Raw genomic sequence first — 14,872 nt, forward strand, 5'->3', positions numbered from 1 at the left:
AGCGGGGAGCCCACCCTGATTGTCTAGGGGATCCGGCACTGAAGTTGGGAGAGGTTGCAGTCAGGCCAGGCTGGGTTTCAGGGAAAGGGCACAGGGATCCAGCGCACCAGGCGACCGTCTGGATCTCTTTCCTAGCAGCCAGCCGCGCACCTCGCCAGCCTCGGCGGGACCTCCGCTTTGCCACCAAAATCCCCGAGAGTGGCGGCCCAGCGGGTGCCAGCCCCCGGCCTCGGCCACAGCTCTGGGCGTCAGTGGAGCGAGCGTCGTGGCAGCTGCTGGCGGGCCACCACACTTCCCGCCACACCCGTTAGAGCTTGGCTCCCAGCTTGGGCCGCTGGGAGCGCGCCTCTTCCCGTGGCCGCGGCTGCAGCGGTGCAGGGTAGAAAGCCCACGCGGCCCGCGGGTTGGAGATTCCGGCGATTGGTGCGTGGAGGTAGGTGTGTGGAATGTTAAAGGTCGAGATCACCTTCAGGGCATCATCCTTCACCCAGTCGCACAAATCCAGCAACTGCAAAACACAACACAATGGGACAGGTCAGATGTTGGCACACTTACAGCCATCTAGTGACAGCAGCTTTCAGCCCACCAAGCACCCGCACACACAGCGGCCCCGGAAACTAGTTTCCCTTTGGATTCTCCTGTGGAAACTGTTGGCCATGAATAACCCTCGGAAGCCTTTTTTATTTTAGACATTCCCAACTCTGACACCTAGCCCAGTGGAAACCCCGGCTTTTCCCGTGAGGGGGTGGGCGTGGACGTGGGGCCGGTCGGCTTTGCCCCCAAATGAGCCGGGAACTCGAGACCAAGGTCTGAGAATGTATTAAAGTTCCCTCCTTGGTCCTTCCTCCCTGGTCCTTCCCTCCGCTCCTCTCTCTTTTCCTCCCCCGTCGTCCCCTCCTCTCCACCTCTGGAGTGCCTGGGGTGCCACCCTCTGGCGCGCAGAGGCAACTGAACAGGAAGAGCCTCAGAACAGGTGAACCACTAGAGACCTGCTCCAGTCTCCCCAGACTAGCGCCTTCGGACCTGGCTGGCAGTAGGCCATGATTCTTGAAATTCAGTACAGTGAGACGGCGGACCAATGCTAGGCATCTTCCACCTGGCTGCTGCGGAAAATCCAGCTGCTGTTAACGCCAATGCCAAGGCACGCCGCGGATGCCCTTGGTTCTGGCAGCCACTGGAAGGCAGGGATAAGACATTCCCGGCGGATAGGAGAGGGAGATGCAAGTCAGTGTTTTGGAAGCTGCACTGGTGTATTTTTATTTCATTTTCCATGGCTTAGGTGCCAATGTATTTTTTTTTATTTTCAGGAAAAAAAGCTACCAAAATAATAAGATTGTTTTTCTAAAACTACACAAGGGCAGAGGGACGGCTTTCTTTTCTTCTGCTCTACACATTGTACTCCATTTTTCAAGTTTTCAGCCAGTGGTAAATTTGTTTCACTCCCCAAATCACAGTAAATCCCCAGGTTTTCATGGTTTATTTTTACAGGTTTAACAACATCACTTACACCAGCCCCACCTTTGCCCTCACATGGTGGTCACGTCTGAGCCGCACTGATGTTGTTAAGATCACAGTTTCCCTTGCAGCAGTCCAAAACGCCATTTCAGGTTTTCAGAGCATTTCAGGTTTTCAGTGAGGTCCCAAGGAGGAAGGTGGGGGAAATAGGGGATGGGGAATATAGAGGGTAGGGATATGGTGGGGGAAGAGCATGAATTGTAATAGTCCAACAATGCATCTTCCCTGAAAATGTGCTCTATTACATCAGTAATTTCTAATCAAAAACTTCATTCTTCACACACTGTGGTTAAGCATCATCAAATCAGTACTGAAAAGACCTTTGATCGTATTTGCAAGATGCACTAAAATGAACTTTCACTGACCAAGATTTCAAAGTTTGTAATTAATACTCTTGAAAAATCCCTGACTAATCTGTCAACTCTCAATGTCTTTAACCACACAGTTCAAAACCATGAGGTGGCGTACACAGCCCCTAAACTTTCCACATATTGTCATATGATTATTCAAGATAATTTTCCCTTTGGGTTTGCATTATGAAACTCAACCAACTTTGGTAATATATTCACCGGTGGGGGAAATACAATGATTTGAATGAGTGTAAAATAGAGTATGGGTTTTATCTATCTAGTGCCAAAAACAGAACGTAGGGCCAGAGGTAGGAATTAAATGAGGCAGATTTCAATATAAAGAAAACTTTTAAAAAATAAACTTGAAAAGGAACCCAATGGCTGGTGAAAAGGAGGGTTTCTTCACTCATAAGTGTTCAGGGAGTGTGCCCTCCAATGGCACCCTAGAGAGGAAAAATGAACTGGCTGTGAAGAGGAGTTGACTGCCAAGATTCTTTCTAAATCTAAAGTTCTGGAGCAGTTTAAAATACTCCTTCCAGCCTTCTCCATTTTTCCTAGACTGCAGCAGAAACCTCAGAATGATTATTGTCTCAATGGACGGATCCGGCATCATTCCTGTTAGTTATTGTTTGACTCTTAGTTATTGTTTGACTCTGATTCCAGGTACCCACCCACCTCTGTTCCTGGCTGTCAAGATGATAATAATAATTACCATCCTTTCACTCACAAATGGTATGCTGGATTCCTACCCGGTGTTAGGTACAATTCTGGACTTTAGAGGTTTAATGGTACACACTACAGGAACAGGTCTCACATCGTGAAGCTGTTGAGGCGTTTTAAAAATTGTTAAAAATATATGATCTCTTTAATACAAAATAAACTTGATAAGATAATATAGCATTGATTATTACATAGTTACAGTATTTTTATTACCAGGGGGTATTTTTATATGGGGCTAAGCAGTGTATTATTAAAGTTTAGTTTTGTTACCAAACATGCTTCCATACTATAAGCATAAAAATTGCACATACTGTAGGGGTCCTCTGCCCTGCCAGTTTATGACCCATTTATGCTGGACAAAGTACTTCAAGCTTACCCATATCTTTACAAAGAAAATTCACCAGCTTTTGAAAAAGACAAATGAATAGGTATACTTTAAAAATAAAAAAGTATGAACAAGTTATAGGTTCTTGCAAAAACATTTTTTAAGGTCAAACCTAAACATGGGCACTATTGCTCTACAAGCAATAGGAACGTACAATCCACTGGAAATAGCCAGTGAGTGGAATTTGAGAATATCTGCTTTAAAGAAAGCAGAAGCACTCAGCCCTCAAGGGATGACACTGTGTTTGACTATATTAATATGTATATTTGGGAGTGAGGGAAAAATTGTAACATCAGTTTGGCTTCCCACCTCCATCTAGTTGCAGTACTCAATTTATTTTTCTGCTCTTTTTGACTCTCCCTACAGTTTCCTTATTTCAGTTGGGAGAGTAGGATGGCCAAGGATGGGCAGTGACTAAGCTTTGCAGTCCTCTGAACAAACCATATTTTCCCAGCATGGCATGGTGTTAGTCCTTAATAGATGTTCAGGGTGGGAAGTGCCCAGTACACTTGGAGGGACACCCCAGCTATTCCTATGACTCCATGCAGAAGGTTTTCCTGCCTCTTCCCATATGCCTCACCCCTGTTCTCAGCATAAGATGACCACATGCTGTTTTATGTGAAAAATCCCTTACCCAAACTTGAAATGTCCCTTCATTAGCCCCTTTCATCTGGCTACATTGGTAGAGTCTTTTTCTCCATCCCTTTAATCTGGGCTGAGTTATGACTTGCTTTGCCAATAGAATATGGGGAACATGTCACTGTGTGATTTCCAGAGTTTAGGCCTTAAGAAGCTTTGAATCCCCCATTATCACTCTCCTATAACCGTGAGAATACCTGCTGTGCAGAAGCCCAGTCTAGCCTGCTGGAGGACAAAAGGCCACGTAGAGATGGACCAAGGTGCCTTGGCCAACAGCCAGCACCCACTGCCAGATATGAGAGAGAGGCCATCTTGGACATCCTAGTCCTGTTGAACTCAGATGACTGCAGCCACAGGAGTGATCCCAGGTAAGACTAGCCAAAGAACTGTCCAGGCTGCCTGCCCACAGAATAAGTATCAGTCATTATCACCGGTTAATGCACAGAAATAGAAAATTTTAACCTGACTAAGCAAAACAACAAATAAACTTGCTATAAGGAATCAATTCCACCTCCTTTCCAAAAAGAATCTCTATGCAGCCAACTCTTACTTTCTAAGGGATTGTTAGATATTGGTGAGCCATTAATGTAATTTCCTGTCCATTATTTTTCAGTTGACTTCATTTTAGGTTAACTAGATTTTGAGCTAGAAACTTTACAGGAAGGGGAACCTTAATTAATGAACAAACATCTTTTAATCTAAAAGATGTGATGAGGGAATAAGATTAAAGTGGTTGGTAAAATGAGGTTCTGTGCTACTTGTGGCTGTCATTTATCACCTTTGCTTCTGCTGTGACACATAACTGGCATTCTGGCAGGTGCCTCTGGCCACCTTTATTCCATGCTTGTCTCGTGCAACCCTAGTCCCCAATCAACAATTCATAGCTTGTTACTCCAGCCTTTGCCAAGGATCCATCTCTGCTGTGCAGTATCTATGCTTTCCACATTCCATCCCGGAGGGCCAGGCAGGTAAAGGCATGAAGTACAGAAGGGAGCTACTTAGCTGTCTTTGACTTGTCAGTCTGCTCTATCTCCAGCATCTTTATAACAATGCTATGTGGCAACATATGGCACTTTACATATGTAACCAAGGTCTTCAGTGTTCTGCCCCATGCTGACATTTCCTGGACAACTACTGTGTGCCAGATTACAGAGGAGGGCTTTAGGTTCACTGTCTTATTCAGTACTCATAACAACTCTAACAGGTATCAACCCATTTTACAGATGAGAAAACCAAGGCTTAAAGAATTTAAGTCACATAACTTGTAACTGATGCAACTAGAGTTTTAATCCAGGGCTTTTTTTTTCTAAAGCCTTGTCTACCCTTTTGCCTCCATCTTTTTCCCCGGTCTCACTGCTTCCAGTTGCTGGAGGATATGTGGTGCTGCACTGAGGAAATGCCTCCACCACTGTGGCAGACGTGTGACCCTTGACGTTCTTCCTAAGTCAGAATCTGTATTCTGTGTGTGCCTAGTGTGGAGAACATGGATCTGCCCAGCCACACTGGCTCAGATTCTCTGAGAGGACCAGGGCAGTAATGGTGCCCAGGAGTACTCTATGATGTTGCCACCGGAGGAAGGTGCCAAGGATATCGGCTTCAGAGCCAGCTACCATGTGAAAAGTCCAGCTTGATGACCTAGAAGGACCTTTTCCTGCAGAAGGACAAGGCTTCAACTCTGTTCTGCAGATTCTCCTTCAGTAAATTGGGAGTGCTCTTCCACACTGGTCAACAGGCCCCTCCCTGCTCCTTTGCATCACCACCTTAAGTCAAACACAATTCAAGTGCCTTCAAAAGAGCAGCACATGGACTGGCAAATCGTGACTGGTGAAAATGGGCACAATCAAGTAGTTAACCTGCACCTATTCTCACTTTTTGCAGACTTCCAAACTCGCTGAATGCACAGAGGCCTTGGCCTGGCTTATCTCCTCCTCGCTGACTTATCCTGAAGAATTGCTTTCCCTTTAGACAAACATTCTGTAAAGGATCAGATGGTAGGTCTGTGGCAGCTAATTTCCCATCTTAGTCCTTATGCCTGACTAAGCAGTCAATGAAAGAAAAATAAACCTGAAACACTCACACGAGGCATAATCTCATAGCGTCCGCTGTGATTCTACTCTCAATTTACCCAACAACTACTAGAAAGGGGAGCTCCATTCCTGTTTTCATTGCCCACTGGCTGGCTCCTCCAGGGAGGGTCAGACCTTAGCTTGGTGCGTCTCCTGGTCCCAGGAACACATACATTCTCATTGGTTTTCTCTGCAACCAAGTTTCATTAGCATAAAATGACATTCCACGGGTCTATTAAATAATCAGGACTCCAGCTAATATTTTCTCTGAATCAATTTAAATTATATTTTATGTTGATTTGTTCCTTCAGTTGATAAACAATATTTAGCATAATCTGAAATGTTAGAATAGAGAAATTGCCTTCCTTACCAAACAACAACAAAATCACTTTTGTTTACCCTCACTAAATAGTTAAACTTGAAGAAAATTTACCTTTAAAATGTCCTTTCTACTGCAATTTTCTTCAACTAAAGAGTACACAATTTGGCTGTTTACTAAGTATTTTGACAATGTCCACTTTGGTAGAGAAAAAGGGCTTTGAACTCTGACATTGCCACTTCCAAGCCATACTACCTTCCTTATCTCTAAGATGGAAGGATTTAGTAAACTTGGCGCAGGTTGATTATTTATAAATATTATTGTTATTATCATGGGTTCTCTAGTTAGTAATAAATACAATTTCTTTCTAACTCTGGTATTTCCATGACAAAGTTTGCTTAATCATCATTACCTAAAACAAGAATGCTGAGACAGAGGCATCAACATTAACCACTTAATAAGAACTTCTGACATTTATTCATACTGCTACTGATTCATAAGAGGAAAAGTTTAAAAAGAAGACAAGTGCATATACCTTTCCCTTTAGAATACAGGAAACCATATAAAAGTTTTGGCAATGGAATTAAAGTAACCACAATGCTGCTCATAGTAGCATTTTCTACAGACAAAGGCATTTACATGAAACAAGAAAGAATATTCAATTAGGTAGTTGTAATAAAGCTGGAGTATTAGCTGCACACTTCTCATATAAAAAATATAGCATCACAGTGGCTCATGCCTGTAATTTCAGCATTTTGGGAGGCCGAGGCGGGTGGATTGCTTGAGCTCAGGAGTTCCAGACAAGTCTGGGCAACATGGTGAAACCCCATCTCTACAAAAAATACAAAAATTAGCCGAGAGTGGTGGCTCATGCCTATAGTCCTAGCTACTCGGGAGGCTGACGCGGGTGGATTGCTTGAGCCCAGGAGGTGGAGGTTGCAGAAAGCCAAGATCATGCCACTGCACTCCAACCTGGGTGACACAGTGAGATCCTGTTTAAAAAAAATAAATAAATAAAATAAATAAAAAAAACTTAATCAACTGATAGTTTAGTCTTGTAAGTACAAACCCAAAGAAATGTAAACAGACTCAAGAAGGAATAATATTCAGTCAAAAATTTTCAAGAGGCAAAATCCCCAAAAACTGCCAAAACTAAAAATACAATAAGAGTCCAAAGTTATTAAGGAGAAATTCTGTGTAAGTGGGTCCTGGAATATTCAACTTCCTTGTCCCAAATGATCTGAAAATCAACTGGGAGGGCCCCTAGTTAAAATGTAGATAGAGTCAAGAGAATTTTGCTCCATGGTTACAAACTGAAGAATCTGAACAAAGTAAAAATCTGATGTTTTATGGGGCTACTGAAAATCACTATACATAAGAAAGTAACGTTAATGAAGTGATTTCAGAGAGATGAGCTCTTTCTTGGTAAGCCAACATCCACAGAAGCTTCCACACATGGGGTAGGTGCCTGTTTTGGGGACAGGTGGACAGAAGACTGGGCCTAACAGAGATGGAGAGACTTTGAAGGGATGAGAAAAATGGCCAGATGGACTGGAATTGGGAAGAACTCCTAGCACAGAAACAAACACTTGGCCTAGCGATTCTTTACCCTCAACCCAGAATTTTGCTATGAAAGCAGCAGTTCATGGAAACTGAAAAGCAGAGGAAATTTGCATGGTCCCATGTATCCCTGTGGTGCATAGACTTTGGAGCTGCGCCGGAGTTCAACCCAAAGGTGAATCAAAGATATCTGAAACTGTAGTTCACCATTTTCACAGCTCAAACTCTGAAAGAATAAAGACGGTAGTGTGATGGGGTGGGTGGACTAAGCACAGTGAACTCAGTCTAAGTAAAGCAGCTCCTGCCCAACCTGACTCTAGGAGGAATCTTAATGACTAGACCCTGACCCTAACCACCAGACAAAAGAAAGGAAAATAAACAAAAGAAAGTAAAATCTGTTATAGACAATGTTTGAAGTACAATAATAAGTTATTAGACCTGCAAAGAAGCAGGAAAATGTGACCCCAAATCTAAAGAAAGCACAATCAGTAGCCGACTTAGAGATGACCAGTTACCGGAATTAATGGACAAAGATTTAAAAACAACTATTATAAATGTGTTCAAGAATTTACAAGGAGAAGGCCAGGCACGGTGGCTCATGCTTGTAATTCCACACTTTGGGAAGCTGAGGCGGGTGGATTGCTTGAAGCTGGGAGTTCGAGACCAGCCTGGCCAACATAGTGAAACCCTGTCTCTACTAAAAATACAAAAATTAGCCAGGCATGGTGGTGCATGTCTGTAATCCCAGCTACTTGGGAGGCTGAGACACAAGAATTGCTTGAACCTGGGAGGCAGAAGTTGCAGTGAGCCAAGATCATGCCACTGCACTCCAGCCTGGGTGAAAGAGCGAGACTCTGTCTCAAAAAAAAAAAAAAATACAAGGAGAAAAATGGATATAATAGATTAATATGGGATATTTTCTGAGATAAATGTAACTCCTAAGAAAGAATGAAAGGAAAATTCTAGATCTGAAAAATGGGATATTTGAGATAAAAATTCACTAATGAGTTTAACAGCAGAGTGAGTATTGCGGAACAAAAATCAATAATCTTGAAAACAGATTCATAGAAATTATTCCAAATGGGGCAAAGAGAAAAAAAAATGAACAGGCCATCAGTACCATGTGGGAATATACTGGCAATCCAACATACATGCCATTGGAATCTCAGAAGTCAGAAAGAATGAGACATAAAATACTTGAAGATGTAATGGTTGAAATGTTTCTAAATTTGATATAATAAAACATCTTCCACAAAAATATTCCTGACAATCTTATTCATAACATCAGTCCATAAACACCTTAAATGTCCATTAATAGAATAAACATTTTTTTCAATACAAACTGTGTTAATGAAAGAAAAAAGAAGTGAGTCTTAAGTCTTCAGTTATTTTTTCTTCCCACAGATGAGTATAAGTAACACTGCACCTTAATACCTATGGAATGATGCAGCTGAGGTCAGCTGGAGGTAACAAGGCCAGTTCCTGGAGACTCTGATTAGGTGAGTTCTAGAGAGATGAGCATTTGGGAGGAGAGATGGGCTGAGCCTATACAATGAAATACTACTCAGCAAAAATAAACAAATTAATTTAAAAAAGGAATGAATCATCAAATATCTCAGAAACATTATACTGAGCAAAAGAAACATACATCTATCTGCTTCCATTCCTACGAAGCTCTGGAGCAGGCAAACTAAGCTCTTATAATAAAGTTAGAAACTCAGGGGTCAGGGTGAGGAATTGATGGAAAAGTGTCTGAGAGAAATTTATTGGGTGATGGACACTTTCTTTAACATGACTGAGATCTGCATTATACAGTCTGCTATTTGTCAAAACTCGCTGAACTGCACCATTAAGATTTGTGCGCTTCGGCCGGGCATGGTGGCTCATGCCGGTAATCCCAGCACTTTGGAAGGCCAAGGCAGGCGGTATCACCTGAGGTCGGGACGAGACCAGCCTGACCAATATGGAGAAACCCTGTCTCTACTAAAAATACAAAAATTAGCCAGGCGTGGTGGCACATGCCTGTAATCCTCGCTACTTGGGAGGCTGAGGCAGGAGAATCGCTTGAACCTGGGAGGCAGAGGTTGAGGTGAGCCAAGATTGTGCCATTGCACTCCAGCCTCAGCAGCAAGAGCGAAACTCTGTCTCAAAAAAAAAAAAAAAAAAAGATTCATGCACTTCAATGTATATAAATAGACCTCTATTTTTAAAATTAAAAGAAAAATAAAGGGAAACAAAGCAATTTGGGGGGAACCAACATGAGATTGCCAACTTATCTCTTTTGTCAAGTAAGGATAACAAAAAAGAACTGTCTATGATTATTATTTTATTTAAAGGGTAACTTTCAGCACCTAAAATATAGGGAGAATATAATAATATAATCTCTTAAAGAAAACTCATCTTGCATTATGAAAAACCCGATATATTTTATTTTCCTAATTTTGCCATAGAAAGGTCAACTCTTTCCCTAGGAAAATTCCTGGCTTAGACTCATAGGAATCAAGATTGAATGGTTCTCAAGCCAGCAAAGATTAGAAAGGATTGTCTACATAAAGTCAAGTAAGTACTGCTGCTGGAAGAAACAGTTAAAGGCAGACTTCTTATGAGGACAGAGGGATTGGGGTGGTTCTAGTCAAATGGGGCTCAAGAAATTGAAGTTCCGTGGAGAACACTGATCTGGGCCCAAACGAACTCGGAAGGCTCTCCAGTCCTTTCAGATACCATTTTCTCTTCTCAAAAACTGTAGTCAAAGGCCGGGCGTGGTGACTCACGCCTGTAATCCTAACACTTTGGGAAGCCGAGGCGGGCGGATCACATGAGGTCGGGAGTTCAAGACCAGCGTGACCAACATGGAGAAACCCTGTCTCTACTAAAAATACAAAATTAGCTGGGCGTGGAGGCACATGCCTGTAATCCCAGCTACTTGGGAGACTGAGGCAAGAGAATCACTTGAATCCAGGAGGCAGAGGTTGTGGTGAGCCGAGATCGTGCCATTGCACTCCAGCCTGGGCAACAAGAGCAAAAACTCCATCTCAAACAACAACAACAACAACAACAAAAACAAAAACAAAAAAACCAACAACAACAACAACAACAACAACAAAACTATAGTTAAAGTCACTTCTAAGAAGATGGATATGTTTTTCCCTATTTCTCCTACTAAGTACAACTGAATCCTTGGATATTATATATAAAACAAATCTTAGAAGATTCTGAAAGGAGAAGAGAAATCAGGCTATCTAGGAAGCACAGGATTCAAGGAATGACACAGTGGTGAATTCCTTGCATTTTCTTTTTGCCTCATATATCCCACACTGGAGCTAAAAAAAGCTGGCAACCTGGAACCACCAACAGACGTACACAAAAATCCTAACAAAAGCCTAGTTTGAACAAACTGTGCATTCCATGCCCCCAACCTCTGCCATAGTTCTAAAGGCTAAATGGGGGAGCTTACTCTTACAGCCACAACACGCTATAGTGAGGTACCCACCATGGTGTCAGCGGAGACCACATGGGGAGCTGGTACCTCCACCTCAACCTGGCAGTAGAGAGGCATCCTTCCCTTTACCAGATGGGGTGCTATTAGAGAAGGCCTAGCGGGAGTCAAGACTTAGTCATCACATGGCGGTAACAAAGTCACTGCCAGTGTGAGTAAAGGCCCTTTAGGGAACAGTAATGTGGCTTTCCTGCCCTCCCCATCAGTGAGATGTCAGTGGAGGCCTAGTTAGTAACTAAAACTCCCACTTCCACCCAGAAATAACAAGGAGTCCCCAGCCCTTTGGATGTCAACAGAGACTAAGTAGAGAACCTAGACTACTATCCCCATAAGGCAGTAATGAGGCGATGCACCCCCTTTTCCCCACTGGAACAGTGTTAGAGGAAACCAGCTAAAACAGAAGATTTAAGTAAGATCCAGAGTTTTATAATTTAATAGCCAAAATGTTCATGTTTCGATCAAAAGTCACTTCCTATCAAGAACCAGGAAGATGTCAAACTGGGTGAAAAAAGACAATCAATAGATGTCAATGCCAACATGACAGAGATAGTGGCATTATCTGACAAAGTTTTTAAAGCAGTCATTATAAAAATGTTTCAATGAGCAATTATAAACACACTTGAAATCAATGAAAAAAAAAGAAAGTTTCAGCAAAGAAACAGAAAATCTTAGCAATGGAAAAGTAGATACAAAGGAGCCCAAATAGAAATTATAGAAATGAAAAGTACAATGACCCAAATTAAAAACTCAGTGGATGGTTTTGACAGCAAAATGGAGGGGACAGTGGAAGGAATTGGTGAACTGAAAGATGGCACAATAAAATTACTGAACCTCAATAATAGACAGAAAATGGACTGAATATATAATGAACAGAGGGTCAGGAACGTGTGTAATTATTTTTAAAAAATGATTTAACCTAAGTGTCGTCAGTGTTCTGAAAAGAGAAGAGGAAGTGGGCTGGGCAGAAAAGTACTTGAAAAAATGGCTGAAAACTCCCCAAATTTGGCAAAAGAGATAAAGCAACAAATTCACGAAGCTGAGCCCACCCCAAACAGCATAAATCCAAAGAAATTTATTCAAAGGCACATCATAAATAGCATCATAAATAGTTTTTAATCTTAAAAGCAGAGAAAGAGAAATGACATTTTACTTACAAGGGAGAAAAAAACAACTGGCAGCAGATTTTCATTAGAAACCATGGAAGCCAGAAATGTGTTCAGGTGCTAAAAGAAAAGAATTGTCAACACAGAATCTTTTATCCAGTGAAATACTGTCTCTATTTGCAGATTACATGTTTGTCTATATGGCAAATTCCAAGGAATCTATAAGAACTTCTAGATTCAACAAGTTGAGCAAGATCGTAGGATAAAAGATCAACATATAAAAATAGTTTTATTTCATAAAGGGTATTCAATTAGGAAAAGAGGAAGTCAAATTGTCCCTGTTTGCAGACGACATGATTGTATATCTAGAGAACCCCATTGTCTCAGCCCAAAATCTCCTTAAGCTGATAAGCAACTTCAGCAAAGTCTCAGGATACAAAATCAATGTACAAAAATCACAAGCATTCTTATACACCAACAACAGACAAACAGAAAGCCAAATCATGAGTGAACTCCCATTCACAATTGCTTCAAAGAGAATAAAATACCTAGGAATCCAACTTACAAGGGATGTGAAGGACCTCTTCAAGGAGAACTACAAACCACTGCTCAATGAAATAAAAGAGGATACAAACAAATGGAAGAACATTCCATGCTCATGGGTAGGAAGAATCAATATCGTGAAAATGGCCATACTGCCCAAGGTAATTTACAGATTCAATGCCATCCCCATCAAGCTACTAATGCCTTTCTTCACAGAATTGGAAAAAACTACTTTAAAGTTCATATGGAACCAAAAAAGAGCCAGCATTGCCAAGTCAATCCTGAGCCAAAAGAACAAAGCTGGAGGCATCGCACTACCTGACTTCAAACTATACTACAAGGCTACAGTAACCAAAACAGCATGGTACTGGTACCAAAACAGAGATATGGACCAATGGAACAGAACAGAGCCCTCAGAAATAACACCACATATCTACAACTATCTGATCTTTGACAAACCTGAGAAAAACAAGCAATGGGGAAAGGATTCCCTATTTAATAAATGGTGCTGGGAAAACTGGCTAGCCATATGTAGAAAGCTGAAACTGGATCCCTTCCTTACACCTTATACAAAAATCAATTCAAGATGGATTAAAGACTTAAACGTTAGACCTAAAACCATAAAAACCCTAGAAGAAAACCTAGGCAATACCATTCAGGACATAGGCATGGGCAAGGACTTCATGTCTAAAACACCAAAAGCAAGGGCAACAAAAGACAAAATTGACAAATGGGATCTAATTAAACTAAAGAGCTTCTGCACAGCAAAAGAAACTACCATCAGAGTGAACAGGCAACCTACAAAATGGGAGAAAATTTTTGCAACCTACTCATCTGACAAAGGGCTAATATCCAGAATCTACAATGAACTCAAACAAATTTACAAGAAAAAAACAAACAACCCCATCAAAAAGTGGGCGAGGGACATGAACAGACACTTCTCAAAAGAAGACATTTATGCAGCCAAAAAACACATGAAAAAATGCTCATCATCACTGGCCATCAGAGAAATGCAAATCAAAACCACAATGAGATACCATCTCACACCAGTTAGAATTGCAATCATTAAAAAGTCAGGAAACAACAGGTGCTGGAGAGGATGTGGAGAAATAGGAACACTTTTACACTGTTGGTGGGACTGTAAACTAGTTCAACCATTGTGGAAGTCAGTGTGGCTATTCCTCAGGGATCTAGAACTAGAAATACCATTTGACCCAGCCATCTCATTACTGGGTATATACCCAAAGGACTATAAATCATGCTGCTATAAAGACACATGCACACGTATGTTTATTGCGGCACTATTCACAATAGCAAAGACTTGGAACCAACCCAAATGTCCAACAATGATAGACTGGATTAAGAAAATGTGGCACATATACACCATGGAATACTATGCAGCCATAAAAAATGATGAGTTCATGTCCTTGGTAGGGACATGGATGAAATTGGAAATCATCATTCTCAGTAAACTATCGCAAGAACAAAAAACCAAACACCACATATTCTCACTCATAGGTGGGAATTGAACAATGAGATCACATGGACACAGGAAGGGGAACATCACACTCTGGGGACTGTTGTGGGGTGGGGGGAGGGGGGAGGGGGGAGGGATAGCATTGGGAGATATACCTAATGCTAGATGACGAGTTAGTGGGTGCAGCGCACCAGCATGGCACATGTATACATATGTAACTAACCTGCACAATGTGCACATGTACCCTAAAACTTAAAGTATAATAATAAAAGAAAAAAAGAAAAAAAAAAAGTAAGTCTAAAAAAAAATAGTTTTATTTCCATATAATAGTAATGGATATGCAGACACTAAAATTAAATATGCAATACCATTTACAATCATAGATGTAATCCAAAAAAGCATGTAGAAGACTAGGACTTGTGTGCTGAACACAGTAAAATGCTGACGAAATAAATCAGTGTAGATCTCTATAAGTAGAGAGACATACCATATTCACAGACTGGAAGATTCAGCACAGTAAGATGAAATTTCTCCTCAAATTAACTTACAGGTTTAATGCAATACCTATCAAAATCCCAGAAAGATTTGTTGTAAATATAGGCAAGATTATCCTAAAATTTCTATAAAAAGGCAAAGGAATTAGAATAGCTAAAGTGATTTTGTAAAAAAATAAAGAGGTGGAATCAAACTACTGTATTT

The 14,872-nt window shown here is 41.3% G+C and overlaps 1 protein-coding gene across 2 annotated transcripts in view; it reads right to left on the minus strand.

Annotated features, from left to right (window-relative positions):
* Window positions 1–307: 307 nt before the first annotated feature.
* The window catches only part of ACOXL (acyl-CoA oxidase like), a 388,168-nt gene continuing 373,603 nt past the window's right edge, over window positions 308–14,872 (minus strand). For both annotated transcript variants that reach the window (XM_008962870.5, XM_055107423.2), the window contains one exon: window positions 308–508. In XM_008962870.5, coding sequence (XP_008961118.3) covers window positions 308–508 — 201 coding nt within the window. The remainder of the gene's footprint in view (window positions 509–14,872) is intronic.

Source organism: Pan paniscus, chromosome 12 (genome assembly GCF_029289425.2).
Source record: "Pan paniscus chromosome 12, NHGRI_mPanPan1-v2.0_pri, whole genome shotgun sequence".
NCBI lineage: Eukaryota > Metazoa > Chordata > Mammalia > Primates > Hominidae > Pan > Pan paniscus.